The 14,181-nt window shown below is 36.9% G+C and overlaps 2 protein-coding genes and 1 long non-coding RNA gene across 8 annotated transcripts in view; 1 reads left to right on the top strand and 2 right to left on the bottom strand.

The window, feature by feature from the left end:
- The window catches only part of LOC310722062, a 456,255-nt gene that overhangs the window by 145,919 nt on the left and 296,155 nt on the right, over window positions 1-14,181 (bottom strand). The gene's annotated exons all lie outside the window — the stretch shown is intronic.
- On the bottom strand, window positions 4,723-10,308 carry LOC310722328 (protein FAM72A). The gene is made up of 4 exons (XM_083534673.1): window positions 9,644-10,308; window positions 8,782-8,859; window positions 8,395-8,519; window positions 4,723-6,384 (listed from the first exon to the last, which is right to left on the bottom strand). Exons 1-4 carry the CDS (start codon window positions 9,787-9,789, stop codon window positions 6,290-6,292), a joined length of 444 nt encoding a protein of 147 aa, XP_083390799.1. The 5' UTR covers window positions 9,790-10,308; the 3' UTR covers window positions 4,723-6,289.
- srgap2 (SLIT-ROBO Rho GTPase activating protein 2) overlaps window positions 10,668-14,181 on the top strand; it is a 90,188-nt gene continuing 86,674 nt past the window's right edge. For 3 of the 6 annotated variants that reach the window (XR_014532234.1, XM_083534066.1, XM_083534063.1), the window contains exons 1-2: window positions 10,668-10,824; window positions 11,300-11,822. Coding sequence is in view for 5 of the 6 variants with exons in the window: in XM_083534066.1 (XP_083390192.1) it covers window positions 11,756-11,822 (67 nt within the window). In the remaining variant the exon portion in view is untranslated. Of the gene's footprint in view, window positions 10,825-10,922; window positions 11,079-11,299; window positions 11,823-14,181 lie in introns of those variants that run through there. The other 3 variants (XM_083534064.1, XM_083534067.1, XM_083534065.1) reach the window with 3 other exon arrangements.

The raw sequence follows: 14,181 nt of genomic DNA, 5'->3' as shown, positions 1-14,181 counted from the left end.
ACAAAATTCTGAGGGGAAAAGAAAAAACAAATTTTAATCAGGGTTTTAAAAAGAATTTCCCAAATTTTTTTACACTTTAACGGTTAGAGAAAATGAGAATAACATTCAACACCGAATCCTAGTGCACAGGTCCCCCAGGATCCATAATAAACATGTAAAATTGTTAGTGCCCCAAAGAACTTTCTTTCATGAAGCTATTTAAATTAGATATTTAGATCAATTTGCAGAAACTGGATATTAAAAATTTGTACCATGTTTAAAGGTTTATGGTAATTTAATCATTTTCTTAGAGATCTTCATCTAGCATTAAATATTTAAATATTGAGGAAGGTTTAAAGTTTATCAGGGCTTGTTTTGCATTCAACACCCCCCCCCCCCCCCCCCCCCCCCCGTTGCTTAAAAGAACAAGCCATTTATCGAAGCTCCACCTAAAGCATAAAATGTACACCAAGAGAAACTGTATGCGGCATTAAAACAAATATATATAACACACTTGATAAATAGAAACAGGTTTCTATTGACTTCAGTTTGCACTAATACACTCTTTTGTGTCCAGAGAGATTTTGCTGTTAGTAGAATAGCCAGTTTCCACTTTCTGACATCAAGTAGACTTTTTTCGTATTAAAGCAGCTTTGCAATAGAACACAAAATCAACATTATACTATTCAGATACCTAATGCAGAGCCAGATATGTGGCAGAATTCATATTTATTTAGATGTAACAATTTATATAATGAACACACATAGCATGGAAATTAAATAGTCCTGTACACTGAAACTTAATCGGCTTGAAAATCAGTTTAAATTGGTTTATAAATGTAAATTTGTGTTGTCGCTGCCGTATGTGAGGAATCACTCTTGTATCCCTAATTAAATAGCCTAACACCAATTTCTCCATTGTAGGATTTTGGATGTTGGAGAATAAAATGATCTGCCTGAGGTGTGACTAGTCATGTGCAGGGTGTGAGGGGTTCATAATGAGCCATTGGGCATGCCTGGTTTTGCATTATTCTACTGAGAGAAAGGGGGAAAGGGTGTGTAGGTGATGTGGATTATTTCCAGGCTAAATTCCCTCATTTTGGGTAATGATGATGTCAGAGGAAATGAAGTGCAAGCCTCTGGAAAAATATCAATGCCTTGCAAATAATCGTGTGACCATTTATAAACCTGTGGTTGAAACAGTTTTACTACCGCATAGTGTTTTAATGATTTCAGGCCCATGTCAGTGATGAATTACTTTCAAATATCCAGCAGATGGTGACACTTTATAATAAGCAGCATTTTGCTTTAAAAATCCAGCAGATGGCACCAAACACTTGCTTTCTGGAGCTCACTCCTTTTTCTCTCTCTCTCTCTCTCTCTCTCTCTCTCTCTCTCTCTCTCTCTCTCTCTCCTCTGCCTCACGCTGTTAAAACTAATGGTCTAACGGAAGCAAACAAAAACACATCTTTTAATATGATGCAAACTTACCACATATATTTTTTTCTTTATTTATTTATTCATGGCCGAACATACAACCATTGTGTTCTTGTACATTATTACTTGTACATCATACTGTCAAAAAGCCATTATATAATGTAATATAATATATGAAAAGCCATTTGTGCAGAGCTACCCTTATATTTTGACAGAGTATAAAAATATAAGAAGGGGAAAATGGACAGGAGAAAGGGCAAGCAATCAGAGACACTGTAAAACAATGTGAATAAAATAAATAATAATAACCAGTTTAAAAAGGAGTAATATCTCAAAATGATGAATATATATTAGTGGAAGTATTTTAAATATTGTCTCCTTTTTTGCTACAATTTATTGTAGCTCATGTTAGACTAAAAATTAAATTCTGTATGAATATAGATTTTTTTTCATCATTTGCTATGTTTTTTGTGAGATTTGTATTTTCTGATTTCTTCTTGGGTTTTTTTTTATCATTGAAACCGTCATGAGTGGTAAATGCCATCAATTATCCAGCTCTGACCTTTAACAGACATGACCTCTAGATCTCCATCCAGATAATGCTCTATTCAGCTCTGGACTTTACTCCAGCACAGTGACAAAGCTTTCCCATCTTCTTTCCCTAAGTGCCGATTTTATCACGTAAACCGGCAGCCATATTGGGCTTCTGAGCTAAATCACCTTGCTGAATTTGAGGTGCGCTGTTCATTTAACAAGATAACAAGATTGTCATGCAGACTTACATATACAAACATTTATTCAAGGTTAACTTTGTGATTATAACATGCTCAGGCAAGGAGCAAGCATGACCTACCTGTCTCTTCTTGGCTTGGAATGTTCTTTCTGCTTGTATGGACAGCTACACTGTTATATAATTATTACAGCTGCACATGTTCTCATGTTCAGTGTATAAAATAGGCCTATCCGTGCTTTATTTCATGTTCTTGTGTTGGCCAGCTAGATTGTGTGAATCTGGGAAATTATGGATATAAACTGTATAAAACCATTGTTTCACAAAACCAGGGAAGTTTACTTACAACCCACTGGATTTTTTCCATGACTGTGGCATGTTTTTGTGCAGCCTCCTTAGTCAGGACTTGGTTGCACTCCCACTGGCTGATATCAAAGTTTGTAAATGTTCCAATTGAAAACAATCCATTGCAGAACATTTTCTAGTTCTAAGATGTTCTAGGGCCATCGTGCAGGCACGGCTAATCTCAGATTTCTAATTATTTTCAATACATGAACCTGGAAAGGACATTCCCAATGCTTTCACCTGCATTTCTTAAACTATTTCCTGCTGTAGTTTGCTTCATCTCAGTTCAATTTAATGATTGGGTGTATCACATTTGCATTTAGAATTTGCTGATATCTGCTTTAATCTGTTACACAATTAACCCATGCAATGTCTCTTGTGCCCCTGGCTGCCCCCAACTTTCTACCATACTTCACAAAGCACCATTTGTAGGATTGGAGGAAACCCATGAACCTGGAGGAAACCCATATGGACACAGGTTGATCATGCAAAACAAAAGTGCACAGGCAGTAAACTGAGCTCAAGCTTAAACCTGGAGTCCTCAGGTGGCTCCTGCTCCAAGCCAACCCACAAGAATCTGGGAATTCATACAATTATGAAAATCAGTTCCTCTGTGTTCATTGCACACAAGCTGCTTCATGCCCACACAAACAATAGGCCATGTGTCTGTTCCAAAGGAACAGTCAACTGTGGAAAGACTAGTGGCAGGTCGAATGGAATTACGGTTATACAGATACAATAAAAGAAAGGATAAAGAGCACTATATTTAGCATCTTGACTTCACTTCCTTAACTACTCCATAAGCCAAGAATAGAAGATAGCACTTTTACACAAGCGACTCATGTTTGGTCATGGTCATCGTCACAATGGGTTGATTTTGTTATTGATGCACAACAGGGAACTGAGTCCAAAGCAAATGCCTTATTGTTCTCCAGTGTCTAAAAGAGACACAAAATAAGACAATAAACTATGCGCTCACACTTTTGCCTTGTACAGAAGAAACCACAAGCCAGCAAACCCCAAACAAAGACAGTGTGCATCCAATTCTGTATAATTCTCTACCCATTGTTGGTCTTTGTTTGGACAAATTACGCCATTGGGCTGCCAGTAATCTCAAGAATACAGAAAACAGGGACAAGTACAACACAATATAAATGGTTTCCCTAAACCACCCTTTTACACAATGACACGTTTCCCATGTTGAAATGTATGATGAAATCCGCTGCATTTAGTTAAATCAAGTTTGCAATTTTTCTACCCATTTTTTGCCCCCAGTGTTTTTCATCCAGTCCAGGGATATTTACAATCAGGAATCTTGACGCTATTGTCTAAACTTGACTATGTACTGGTTGCACAGCTTTACTAATATAGTAGAGAAATTTACAGTCGTGTTATCCAGTGTCACCCAGACAAGGACAAGTTGCTTTTTGAGTCTGGTTCCTCGAGGTCTCAAGGTGAGCTTTTACTTGCCACTTTGAGATATTTCTTTTAAGCTGCTTTGTGTCAGTGCCCACCCTTGTTATCAAATGTCAGGTTTTAGTGAATCTGTGCCCTGTCTAGTGACAGATTCTTGTCCTTGGGTTGACAGATGGGGAATCTGACATACTCTTCTGCTGTTGTAGTCTGTCCACCTCAAGCGTTGCTGCTGCTCCTCTGCTCAACATGGGTGTAATGTGTAGATATTTTAGGTACTGTATTTTTCTTCTCCTCTGACCTCTTTCAGTAGATGTTTCTATCAAAAGTGCCACTCACAGGGTTGTTATTTGTGCACCATTTTGTGGTTTGTGAAATGCTCAAAACTGGACATTATGTACCAGCAAACATGCTGCAGCCAAAATTACTGAAATTACTTGGATGTTTTTATGCATTGAGCTGCTGTCATGCGATTGACTGACTAGATTATTACTGTAGTAAAGTGTAAAGAAAATTACTATTAAATGCTCTCTGATTAATGATCTATTTAACACCTTTTAATATAACTAGGTTTAAGAAGGATTTCTTTCCATCAGCAGCATAAGTTAATAGTTTGTCAATTTTTGCTCAGTGTCTTTTTGTAGTTAATCCTGATTTCATCTGTTTATTTTTTTCTGTCTTCCACCAAGTCTTCCATATGCTGTAGATCAATTCCGATTGAAAATATTTGGCTGTGGAGTTCAAGCAGTTTTGACTGAAATGACCTCGAAACAAATTCCAACATGAACCGAACTTTGTATGATTAAAAAACAAGGGAGTCCACGTTAAAAACGTTTAATACCAAGACAGCAAGCATACAAAACAACTCGAGGTTCACCCCTTTTACAGCGACACCTTTACAGTGCAAAGTCAAAGAATTACAAACGTCCTTTTCAGTCTTCAGATGGTGCAAGAGAAATTCTCCAAGTATAAATACAGTCTCATGTCTGTCCATAAATATATACATTCACATGGTTGATAAATTACAGAAAATAAACCGTTTCTGCTAATAAGTTAAAAATAATATCACTTCTAGCATTTTTTGGTCATCTTAATGCAAATTGGCAAACATCTGTAAGAAGAAGGGGAAAAAAAAAAGCCAATAAAAGATTAAACATTTCTACCAATTCAGACCAGAATTACATATTCACGCCATATCACTTAAAATGTGAGGTGAAATTTTGAGAGAACACAAGCCATCACATTGAAATGCTAATCAAAACAAAAATGTAATTAATCATCACATTAATACAGTGAATGAGTTCCTTTTTTTTTTTTTTGCAAAATACATTTTCCACAAAAATAGGAATGGGAGGAGTACAGTAATTCATAGTCTTCTTTTTTGTCCGTTTAATGAAATGTTCTTATGAAAAGAGACCCAAAGAAGAAAAAAATGATTAAAATCAAGTCTATTGGTTCAATTCTGCCGAACACAAATGTGGGAAGCAAAAAATACCACCGTGCTACATATTAAAATGTTAATTTTCATTTTTGTGCATGTACAAAACAAAGAAAATATATAATGCAAGTACCAAGCTGTGTACATAAATAAATTCATGGTTTTGTTAATAGTAATTCAGTGCAATTTTTTTTTATATAAGAGGCTATTTTAAATATCAGCAAATACAATTTCAGTTCAAGTTATTTAGACACGTACATCAGCGTTTTTAATAAAAAATGTTGGCGACCAGGTTAGCTTGGAAGTCATTCACTGCAAAAGTCATTCGCTTGTGCTGCTTTACTTTCCAAACAATGTTAAAAAACAAACAAACAAACAAAAAACCCTATGCATCTTAACACATCACCGAGCCCAAGTGTATGTAATGTACATAACATTTACACTGTCATCAATTTCCCTCAAATTCCAAAACAGGGCAAGATGTTTAAGGAAAAGCGGTTATCAAACACAGTTAAACGAAATGAAATGTTTGAGTCTTTCACAGACAAAGCAAAAAAAAAAAAAAAAAAAAAAAAAAGGTTGCCCACATTATTTATATTTCAAGTATATGCACATTGCTGCGGTTTAACAACTGCATGACAGGCGTATTTGGACACTGCTTTTTTTTCCCCCCACATACAACTTAACGTACCATTAGGATTTAGCTATCCTAGGAACAAAACAAACAACAAAAACGACCCGATGCTTGTGAAAAGGTCATCAAGATGAATGCTGTAGCAAAAATATACTCGAAAGCATACTGCAGCTGAGGGGGCAACGGTAAGACAGAAAACTTCGTCGTTCTGTGGTGAGAATGAGCTTCGGATGAAGAGTCTTGATTCCCCCAAGTAGTTCATTTAAAAGGGATGGACCAAGGGTGGGTTGGTACCTCCTAATCTGTCTACCTTCTATCTGAGGTATTCCTCTTCTGAAAGGCTGTCCGAGCTCTCGTCCTCGCTTCCCTCCAGCTCTGGTAGATCTCCCCATAGCAGCAGATTCACTCCTAATAGGGGACGAGAGGAGCTCCGTTACACACTTAAAAGATAATCACAAACAAACAAAAGGTGGATACGATACAATACAAATATGATGCTTTTTACAGTCTGAACAACAAATCATTGGTGTGTAAACCTTGTGGACACAGTAATAAGAGACAGTGTTGATCCTTTCACTGGTAACGAGCAAAAATTAAACAATGTCCTGAACCCAGGGCTGTGTTGAAATGTACACCGAGCATTTTATTATAATAATAATAATAATAATCACCTTTCTTTCATATAGCATCTTTCAAATTTACATCTCAAAGTCATACATCACAATTTGAATCATTAAGATTCAACATCTGTGTGCACAACACTATATATTGACTGTAAGTGAGGTACCCAGAGTTTTCATGTGGTACAAGAGGTGCCAGGAGTGTGTTTCTTGTATTCTTGCTCCGACCAATATTTTTGTTAAGACCATTAAAATCTTTCATCATTTTGGCATTTTTGTTCAGGAGTATACAATTGATAAAAAAAATTAAATAAATAAAAATAAAAATAAATAAATAAATGTGTTGACATTCGATAAAAAGGCGAACATATTTTAATAGCTCAAACTTTAATTTTAACCTCTTTAGGTTGACTAATACATTACATCCTGAACTCTCCTTGATGACAATGATAATCATAATAATCACACACACGTGGGCGCACACACAGGAAGTTACAGTAGTGATTTACGCATTTATTAGCTCATAATGCTACACTAGGTTTATGTTTTACTTCCTCTGAATAGCCAACACTGATACCAGTCCTTTTGTACTCCAGGTAGACAGTTTGTGCTCAATCAGCATTTATCGTATGATCATAATCCACTTTCTCACAACATGCCAATTGAATACATACAACAGAAATGTGAGTAAAGCAAAACTCAGGTGTATCACTCTGTGTAGTCACATGACTTCACTGATTGGCTCAGCACCGTTAGTCGCCGCTGGATACAATTCCACGTGTTTATTACGTCGTTGCATTTGGACGGACAAAACCCCAGGTGAACACTAGTCACACTCGTGTCTGAGCACTACCTTAGCAATTGTTTAAATAAAAATGATAGGTGCCTCCTGTATTGCTGTAGGGAGTCAACAGTATCCTTTAGGCTACAGCATTAAAGTGAACACCTGTGTATTTTTTATTGGGGACCAAAAAAAAAAAAAAAAAAAAAAAAAAAAAAAGAAAAAAAGGCTATGCAAATCAAATGTGAGTTTCCAAGGCTGTGATTGGATGGTGAGTAGTTTTCAAAGCTGATGCTCGTTTATACTGAATATAACAGACTTTCTGTCCATATGGCTTTATGCAAATTTTAGATTTGCATTTGAGAAACCCTGAACATAAGGCATTTCTGTGCTGCAAAATACGGCTATGCACTGCATACTCTTCTTGAAATTGTGGCAGTGTGCAGTTTTAGGATTTTTGGGATTAGGCCAAGCCTACAGGGCGCTTCTCCTCTCCTTTCCTTGAGTCAGTTCCTTGGATGAATTTAGTAAAAAGATGAAAGTTTTTCTTTATCTAACAAAATGTTCTCCCGGCCGTGTCACGTCAGTTCACATAGGAATGTCCCACTTGTATAATAAATCAGAATACAGAAAACGGGTAACACGAGGAATTATCTTGAATTAGAACGTTGCAACACATCCCCATTACACATTTAAAACATGATTCCACTCATCGCCTGACTATTCTGCTTAACTTATTCATTGACTTTGATTCAAAATTTTTTTTTGTTTTTGTGGGAAAGGTATCCATGATGTAAAGACATTTTAAGAACTGGTACTTTCTTAAAGATGGTGGATTTTAAAGGGATTTTGATGGGCTTTTTCAGATATTACACTCTGGATTCTCTCTCTCTCTATCTATCACACACGCGCATCTCGTCTTCATTTTTCATCACTCCAGTGACTTTTGGACAGAAACGTAAGCAACCTGATCTATAACAACTGTTCTGAATTTAACATATTGCCAAGATGCCAAACCTGATGCATCCAGTCTGTTGATGGTGGAAACAGCTTCACTGTTGAACATCCAGAAGTGGCCATTGTTACAGGAGAGTAGGCAGGGTTTGCACGGAGCCACTACATGATACCCCACAACATTTCCACTAAAAGAAAAAAAAAAAAGAGAACACCACATGGAGACCCAAGGGCAGACCCAGACAAACTAGTAACAGTCAAATTTCTTTTATATATAAGAGCTTCATGACAAACACCACATACTATAGCTAAGACAACTCTCCAGAACAATTGGCACCCTTCAAAAAAGTGAATTCATCTTCATAAATCCTTACAAACCTCTTTTGTTCATGGTATAACGAGCAGTGTCCAGTGTATTCATAAAATACACGCTCATTATCTGTTACATACCATTTCAGGCAAGCGATGTCTCTTAATTTACATTTACAGCTTTCGGTCGAATAGCAGCCAGCGACGAAATCGACAGTCCTGCAAAAGACCGAAAGGAAATGAGCACAGAGGCAGAATAGCAATGATCCCTTACCATAGATATGATAATAATAAAAAGCCTTTGACCAAATGCTTTATCAGACCACCGAGAGACATTGTTTTCAGGTTTATAAATAAATCCATTAGATCATTTCCGTCAAGATAAATGCTTTCAGCTCTGTCCACTTGGCACCATCACGGCATGTATCATCGAAATATTTTCTTTACATTATAGGTATATCAAGCTTTCTATCATTCTAATACACATGTAATACTAATGCGTTTGTAAAAACTTGTTAAACTTGAGTTGAGTGGAAACCGGGGTTTATAACATTGTTCAACATGTTTACTCAAAATAATTTCTCTAATTTCTATCTATCTGTCTGTCTATCTATCTCTTTTTTTTAAACAAATCTCTAATTATAAGCGTTTGGATTATCAGTTGTTAGATAATATACTCATATGTGCCCATATTTTTAATGGCAGTGCTGTTTTCTTAGTTCCAAATAAAGAAAAGGGCACTGTTCTGTAAATGTCTTCCTCTTGAGAAGATGTTTACGGTGAATTATTTGAATTAAAAGCCCAATTTGTTTCAATAAATGTTTTTATTGGGAATTTATACAAAAAACAAAAACATTAAACCATATGACACCATTCACCTGCATGCTAACAAACCCTAAGATGTTTAATACTGAGACTTGGGATATGCAATAGACTGCAAGGAATGATGATGATGATGATGATGATTATTATTTAATAGTTATTATGAGCAGATCAGTCTGACCTGTTTGGAGGCATGTCGGTGGAGAAAAGCTCGATTTCAGTGTCTGCTAGAAGCACAGCTTTCATTCCTCTTGTACACAGGAGGCTGTCGCAGTAAATGCAGTTCACTTGGGCGACACATTTATTCTTGAAATTCGACGTCGACATTTTTGTGCACCTCGATCAGCCCAAAGCCTGAAGATAAGCTCAGATAGAAAATGCTCACTGGTTCCTTCCTTCTGACAAATCTGACGTTACCTGCTTGCGGGGCTATTTAAACCGGATGTTAGCTAACCGTAGTTACCTAACTAGCTTTCCTTTTAAACTGAGCTCTCCGATATTTCATTAACTGCGATCTAACTCACCGAAAGCGTTCCTGATTATTCATCTAAACGGTCTAGAACACTAAAACGGTCCCACTTCATCCATGACACTAGATTCCCACCCAGCAACACCTGTCTATTCAAATAACAAAGCTAATCCAATCGCATTCAAATTAACAGAAGCTTACTCTCTTCTTTATTTATTTATTTTAACGATTTTTCAACCCAGACGATTTTACTGTCAATTAAATCTACTCTGATATATTAAAACAAAGAAAGAAAGAAAAGAAAGCGAAATTTGGCTACGCGATCTAAACAACCCTTTCTACCTTCATTCACTTCCGGAAACATTTTTCAAAAAGAATTATACGCGAATCCGATTGGATGGAAATGATCACATGGGTAAGGCGCTGAAGGGCCCCGTATGCAGGCCAAGTTTTGCTTTTTGCTTTATGTGCACGTTTTTCATGACATGCTCATTCTGGTTAGTGTGAATAAAAGATAAAAATATATATATATATATATATATATATATATATATATATTCTAAATCTATAAGTATTCTTAAATCTTAATTGTCTCTTGTAGTGCATTATATGTTATTCCGTGCACAAGTGGAGGTAGGAGGGATTTGTATTGGAATCAGGCCTTGGAAGCGGATTTGAAGGATCTCGGTTCACTTCCGCTTTCAGGCGACCAATGGCCGTTGAGGGGGGTTGGGGCTTTAATATTTCCACGTAAAAAGGCGGGGTTAGAGCTGGGAAAAAAGGGGGGAAAAAGTCAGATAACGCACTCTGAGCACATCCTGCGAAAGAATTTTGGATGTAATCGAGTTGGATCCATATGCATTACACCAAATGAATGGACATTCCTTCTAAAGGTACTTGTTTTTGTTTGTTTGTTTGCTTGCATTCAGTTCGTACACTCAGGAGGCGTGTAACTGTATTTCCAGCAATGCGTTAGAATGGTTTATAAAAGGGAAAGAAGACCGCGAGGAAGCAAATCGGCGTCTGAAGACGTCTGACTGTGTGTGTGGGGCACATCTGGTGGACGCATTACTTCTCGACAAGGCGTGTGCACGTGCCTTCTTTAATTTTTTTAACGCAATAACTTTTGAAGCGGTAATATATTCATGTAAATGCATTTGCTACCTTGCTATAATATCCATGCATATGTCATGTATCATCGTACCAGAGGAGCGCACGCGTGCCTTTTGAATAATGTCATTTTTTAAGCGCGCGTGCTGTGTACTATGAATGGGGGGGGACAACAAATAAATGCATGCTTACACATTGTCATTGCATCATGCTTGAAGGTTTCATCATGTATTGACAGGATTTGTTTGTTTGTTACAGAGCTCTGTTTAACCCCAGCCCTGCGCTTTTCCGGAGACGAGCCCATCCTTCTGCTTTTGAAGGGCAAAAAAAGCGTGCGCGCGAATTGAAAGAAGAAGAAAAAAAAACATATGCAATAGTAATAAAAAATTACTGGATCTCATCAGATCATCTGGAAGAATTCTGGAGGGAATGCAAAATAAATCCAGCTCCTCTGCCGGTTTTCGGAGGCGCACTGCGGGAGAATCTCGCTGTTGCAGCTCATAATGCATTGAGCTCGAGCTTCGATATGAAGCAATAATTTTTTCTTGGTGGCTTTTTTTTTTTGCTTCCTAGCAACCTATTGGATATTGCAATAACACCCACAGAGTGGAAACAACCTCTTTTTTTTTACCTCCCGATTATTACTATTGTGTTTGTTGCTTGTGTCGCACGAGCGCCGTGTCAGTGCACAGCGCTTTAAAAGAAACCCCCATCATGACGTCTCCGGCAAAATTCCGCAAAGACAAGGAGATTATAGCCGAATATGAAACTCAAGTCAAAGGTAAGCATGAAAGCTCATCTCTCACTTCACGTCACCCCGGCTCTGTAGGATCATCTTTTATTGGCCCTAGAATTAGATTATAAGTATATTGTGTGCGCGCGCGTCTCTCCCCTGTCTCCTGTGCACACCTAGGAATCAAACCATATAGTCCGACATTCATATTTCATAATGGAGCAATTTGCACAGCTGAATGAAGAAATATATTGCTGTGGAGCTATTAAAGCTCAGAATGCAATGCATGGGATATATAATGTGGCATTTCAATTGGAGTGTCCTCGTTTGCAATGCTGCTGCTATTGAAGAACATTATATATATTATAATATATGTATCTGTATATGTTATATATACTTTTTTGGAGTTGTATGGTATATGACTATGGAAATGAATGAATATATATATATATATATATATATATATATATATATATATATATATATATATATATATACCTTGTATGCACAAGGCAGGGCGTTTTCTTTTTACCCTACACCTCTCTACATTATGATTTGCAGGATTTTCCTCCCTCTGCTGTTTATTTATTCCCCTTCTCTGTGTCTGTGTATTAATACGTTTCCTAGCATCCTGAAGCATTAAAAGGTAGATGATGCTGAACCATGAGCTTCCATAAAACAATAATAATAAAAAAAAAATTCAGAATATTGTATTTCTAACATAAAATCTAACCAACAATACCACACCTTCCTTCTGTCTGCTCCATATCCAGATGTGATAGATGTGGTACCTCTTGTGCTTAACAGCACATCTGGATTCATGACTGAAAGCTTTGGGGGAATAGGGGTCTTTAGAGGGCATGTGTATGTGGTTTTTTTTTTTATTTGGGTAATGAAAGGACTTTTAATGTAATCCTCATTATTGAAGTAATCATTGGCCGATGATCAACTGGCAGAGGTTATGTATTATTTATTTCTGAAAGGCAAAGCAATATTCTATTGTTCATGATTGCTAGGATGTATAGGTCTCATGAATGGAAAAATATGAAAACCACAAAAGAGCAGTGCTTTTTTTTTTTTTTTTTTTTTTTTAAAGATTGATTTAAAAAAAATAATAGATTTTAAGATTACATAAAAAAAAAAATAATAATAATTGTTACTTGTCATGCTGTACAACATGATGTGAATGAAATCTAAGCCCTATCCTGTGATACCATGTGCAATAAACATGTCACAACGAACCTGCGATTAAAAAAAAAAAAAAAAAGAGATGCTGTTCTGTTTATGCCATCACTGTAATGCGAACTGGGCTTCGTAAGGAATCCTTCAGTGTGCTTGATGTAGTATGGATGTTTTTTTTTGTTTTTTTTTCGATTTAGAAGGATTGTGTTTGCTTTTTTTTTTGCCACTTCACTATCGTATTTTATCTGTAAATTCTGTGTAACATTATGCCATTGTTAAGTATTATTGTCATTAAGACAAGCGTCAAAGCTGGGTATCACATTGAGTTAGTAATAAAAAAATGTAATTTGTTCAGTGGAAAGAGAAAATGTAAAAGGGGTGTGTCTGTTTTTTTTTCTTTAACCAAGCCTTTCCTGTTGCATTCAAGATTTAAAATCTTCTCTGGATCACTCCTGAAATTGATTTAGCCACCTTACTGTTTTGTTATGGTTGGACTTGGACTTGGGGTCTTCCAAAGTTCTGAAGATTTGGGCTGTGTAATCGCCGGCCAAGGGACACACCGGGTGAAACCGGGGTCATTCCATTCTTCTCAACTATAACACCAGGAGACTGTTAAAAAAAAAGATCAGCTCGGTATCGTGAACCTGTTCACCTTGAAAACGACACCACATCGCATCGGTGCAATTGAGAGAATAATACGGTGAATAGAGTACAGCACAGTGCAACAGCTGCTTGAGAGATTTTACAGCTGTTTATCTGTTGGTTTATCAATGGGGAAATCTTTAGCTGGTACAGACCATTACTGGAGTTTATTATACAGTCAAACTAGAACCAAGTCTGTTTCATCCACAGTTCATCCAGAAGACACCATTATCCTGGAGCTAAATTTGAAAGACATCGGTGTGCTTTCTAATGACTGTGTGAACGTTTTAGGCATGCTGTATCATATCTCAGGCATTGTTGTGTGTTCAAGGTAGCAAGTGACGGCCTTTATCTATTTTAAGTAGCCATGATTTCAGGGTCAAATTGCTGTCATGCTCCAAGGGACAACCCAATCGAGATTCAACTGATTGGTGTATGACCGGAGCAATCCTGTTGCATGTGTGATAAAATAGGGAAAAATGGAATGAAGCAAAAACTGGGTTTAGGAGGGATTTTAACTTTTAGTAGTACTGCTACTGACAACGCATATAGTACAAAGCCTGACATGTAGCTAATAACAATT

The sequence above is a fragment of the Silurus aristotelis genome, assembly GCF_946808225.1.
Source record: "Silurus aristotelis genome assembly, chromosome: 28".
NCBI classification, from domain to species: domain Eukaryota; kingdom Metazoa; phylum Chordata; class Actinopteri; order Siluriformes; family Siluridae; genus Silurus; species Silurus aristotelis.
The sequence above is the reverse complement of the archived record's forward strand: the minus strand, read 5'-3'. Positions and strand labels throughout refer to the sequence as shown.

Bases quoted from the DNA above. Each gene is read 5' to 3' on its own strand.
- LOC310722328 (XM_083534673.1), bottom strand. From the start codon at position 9,789: ATGTCGACGTCGAATTTCAAGAATAAATGTGTCGCCCAAGTGAACTGC. The intron at 8,520-8,781 runs GTATGTAACAGA...TTTTTCTTTTAG, and splicing joins GACATCGCTTGCCTGAAATG to TGGAAATGTTGTGGGGTATC. The intron at 6,385-8,394 runs GTTTGGCATCTT...GTCCCCTATTAG, and splicing joins CAACAGACTGGATGCATCAG to GAGTGAATCTGCTGCTATGG.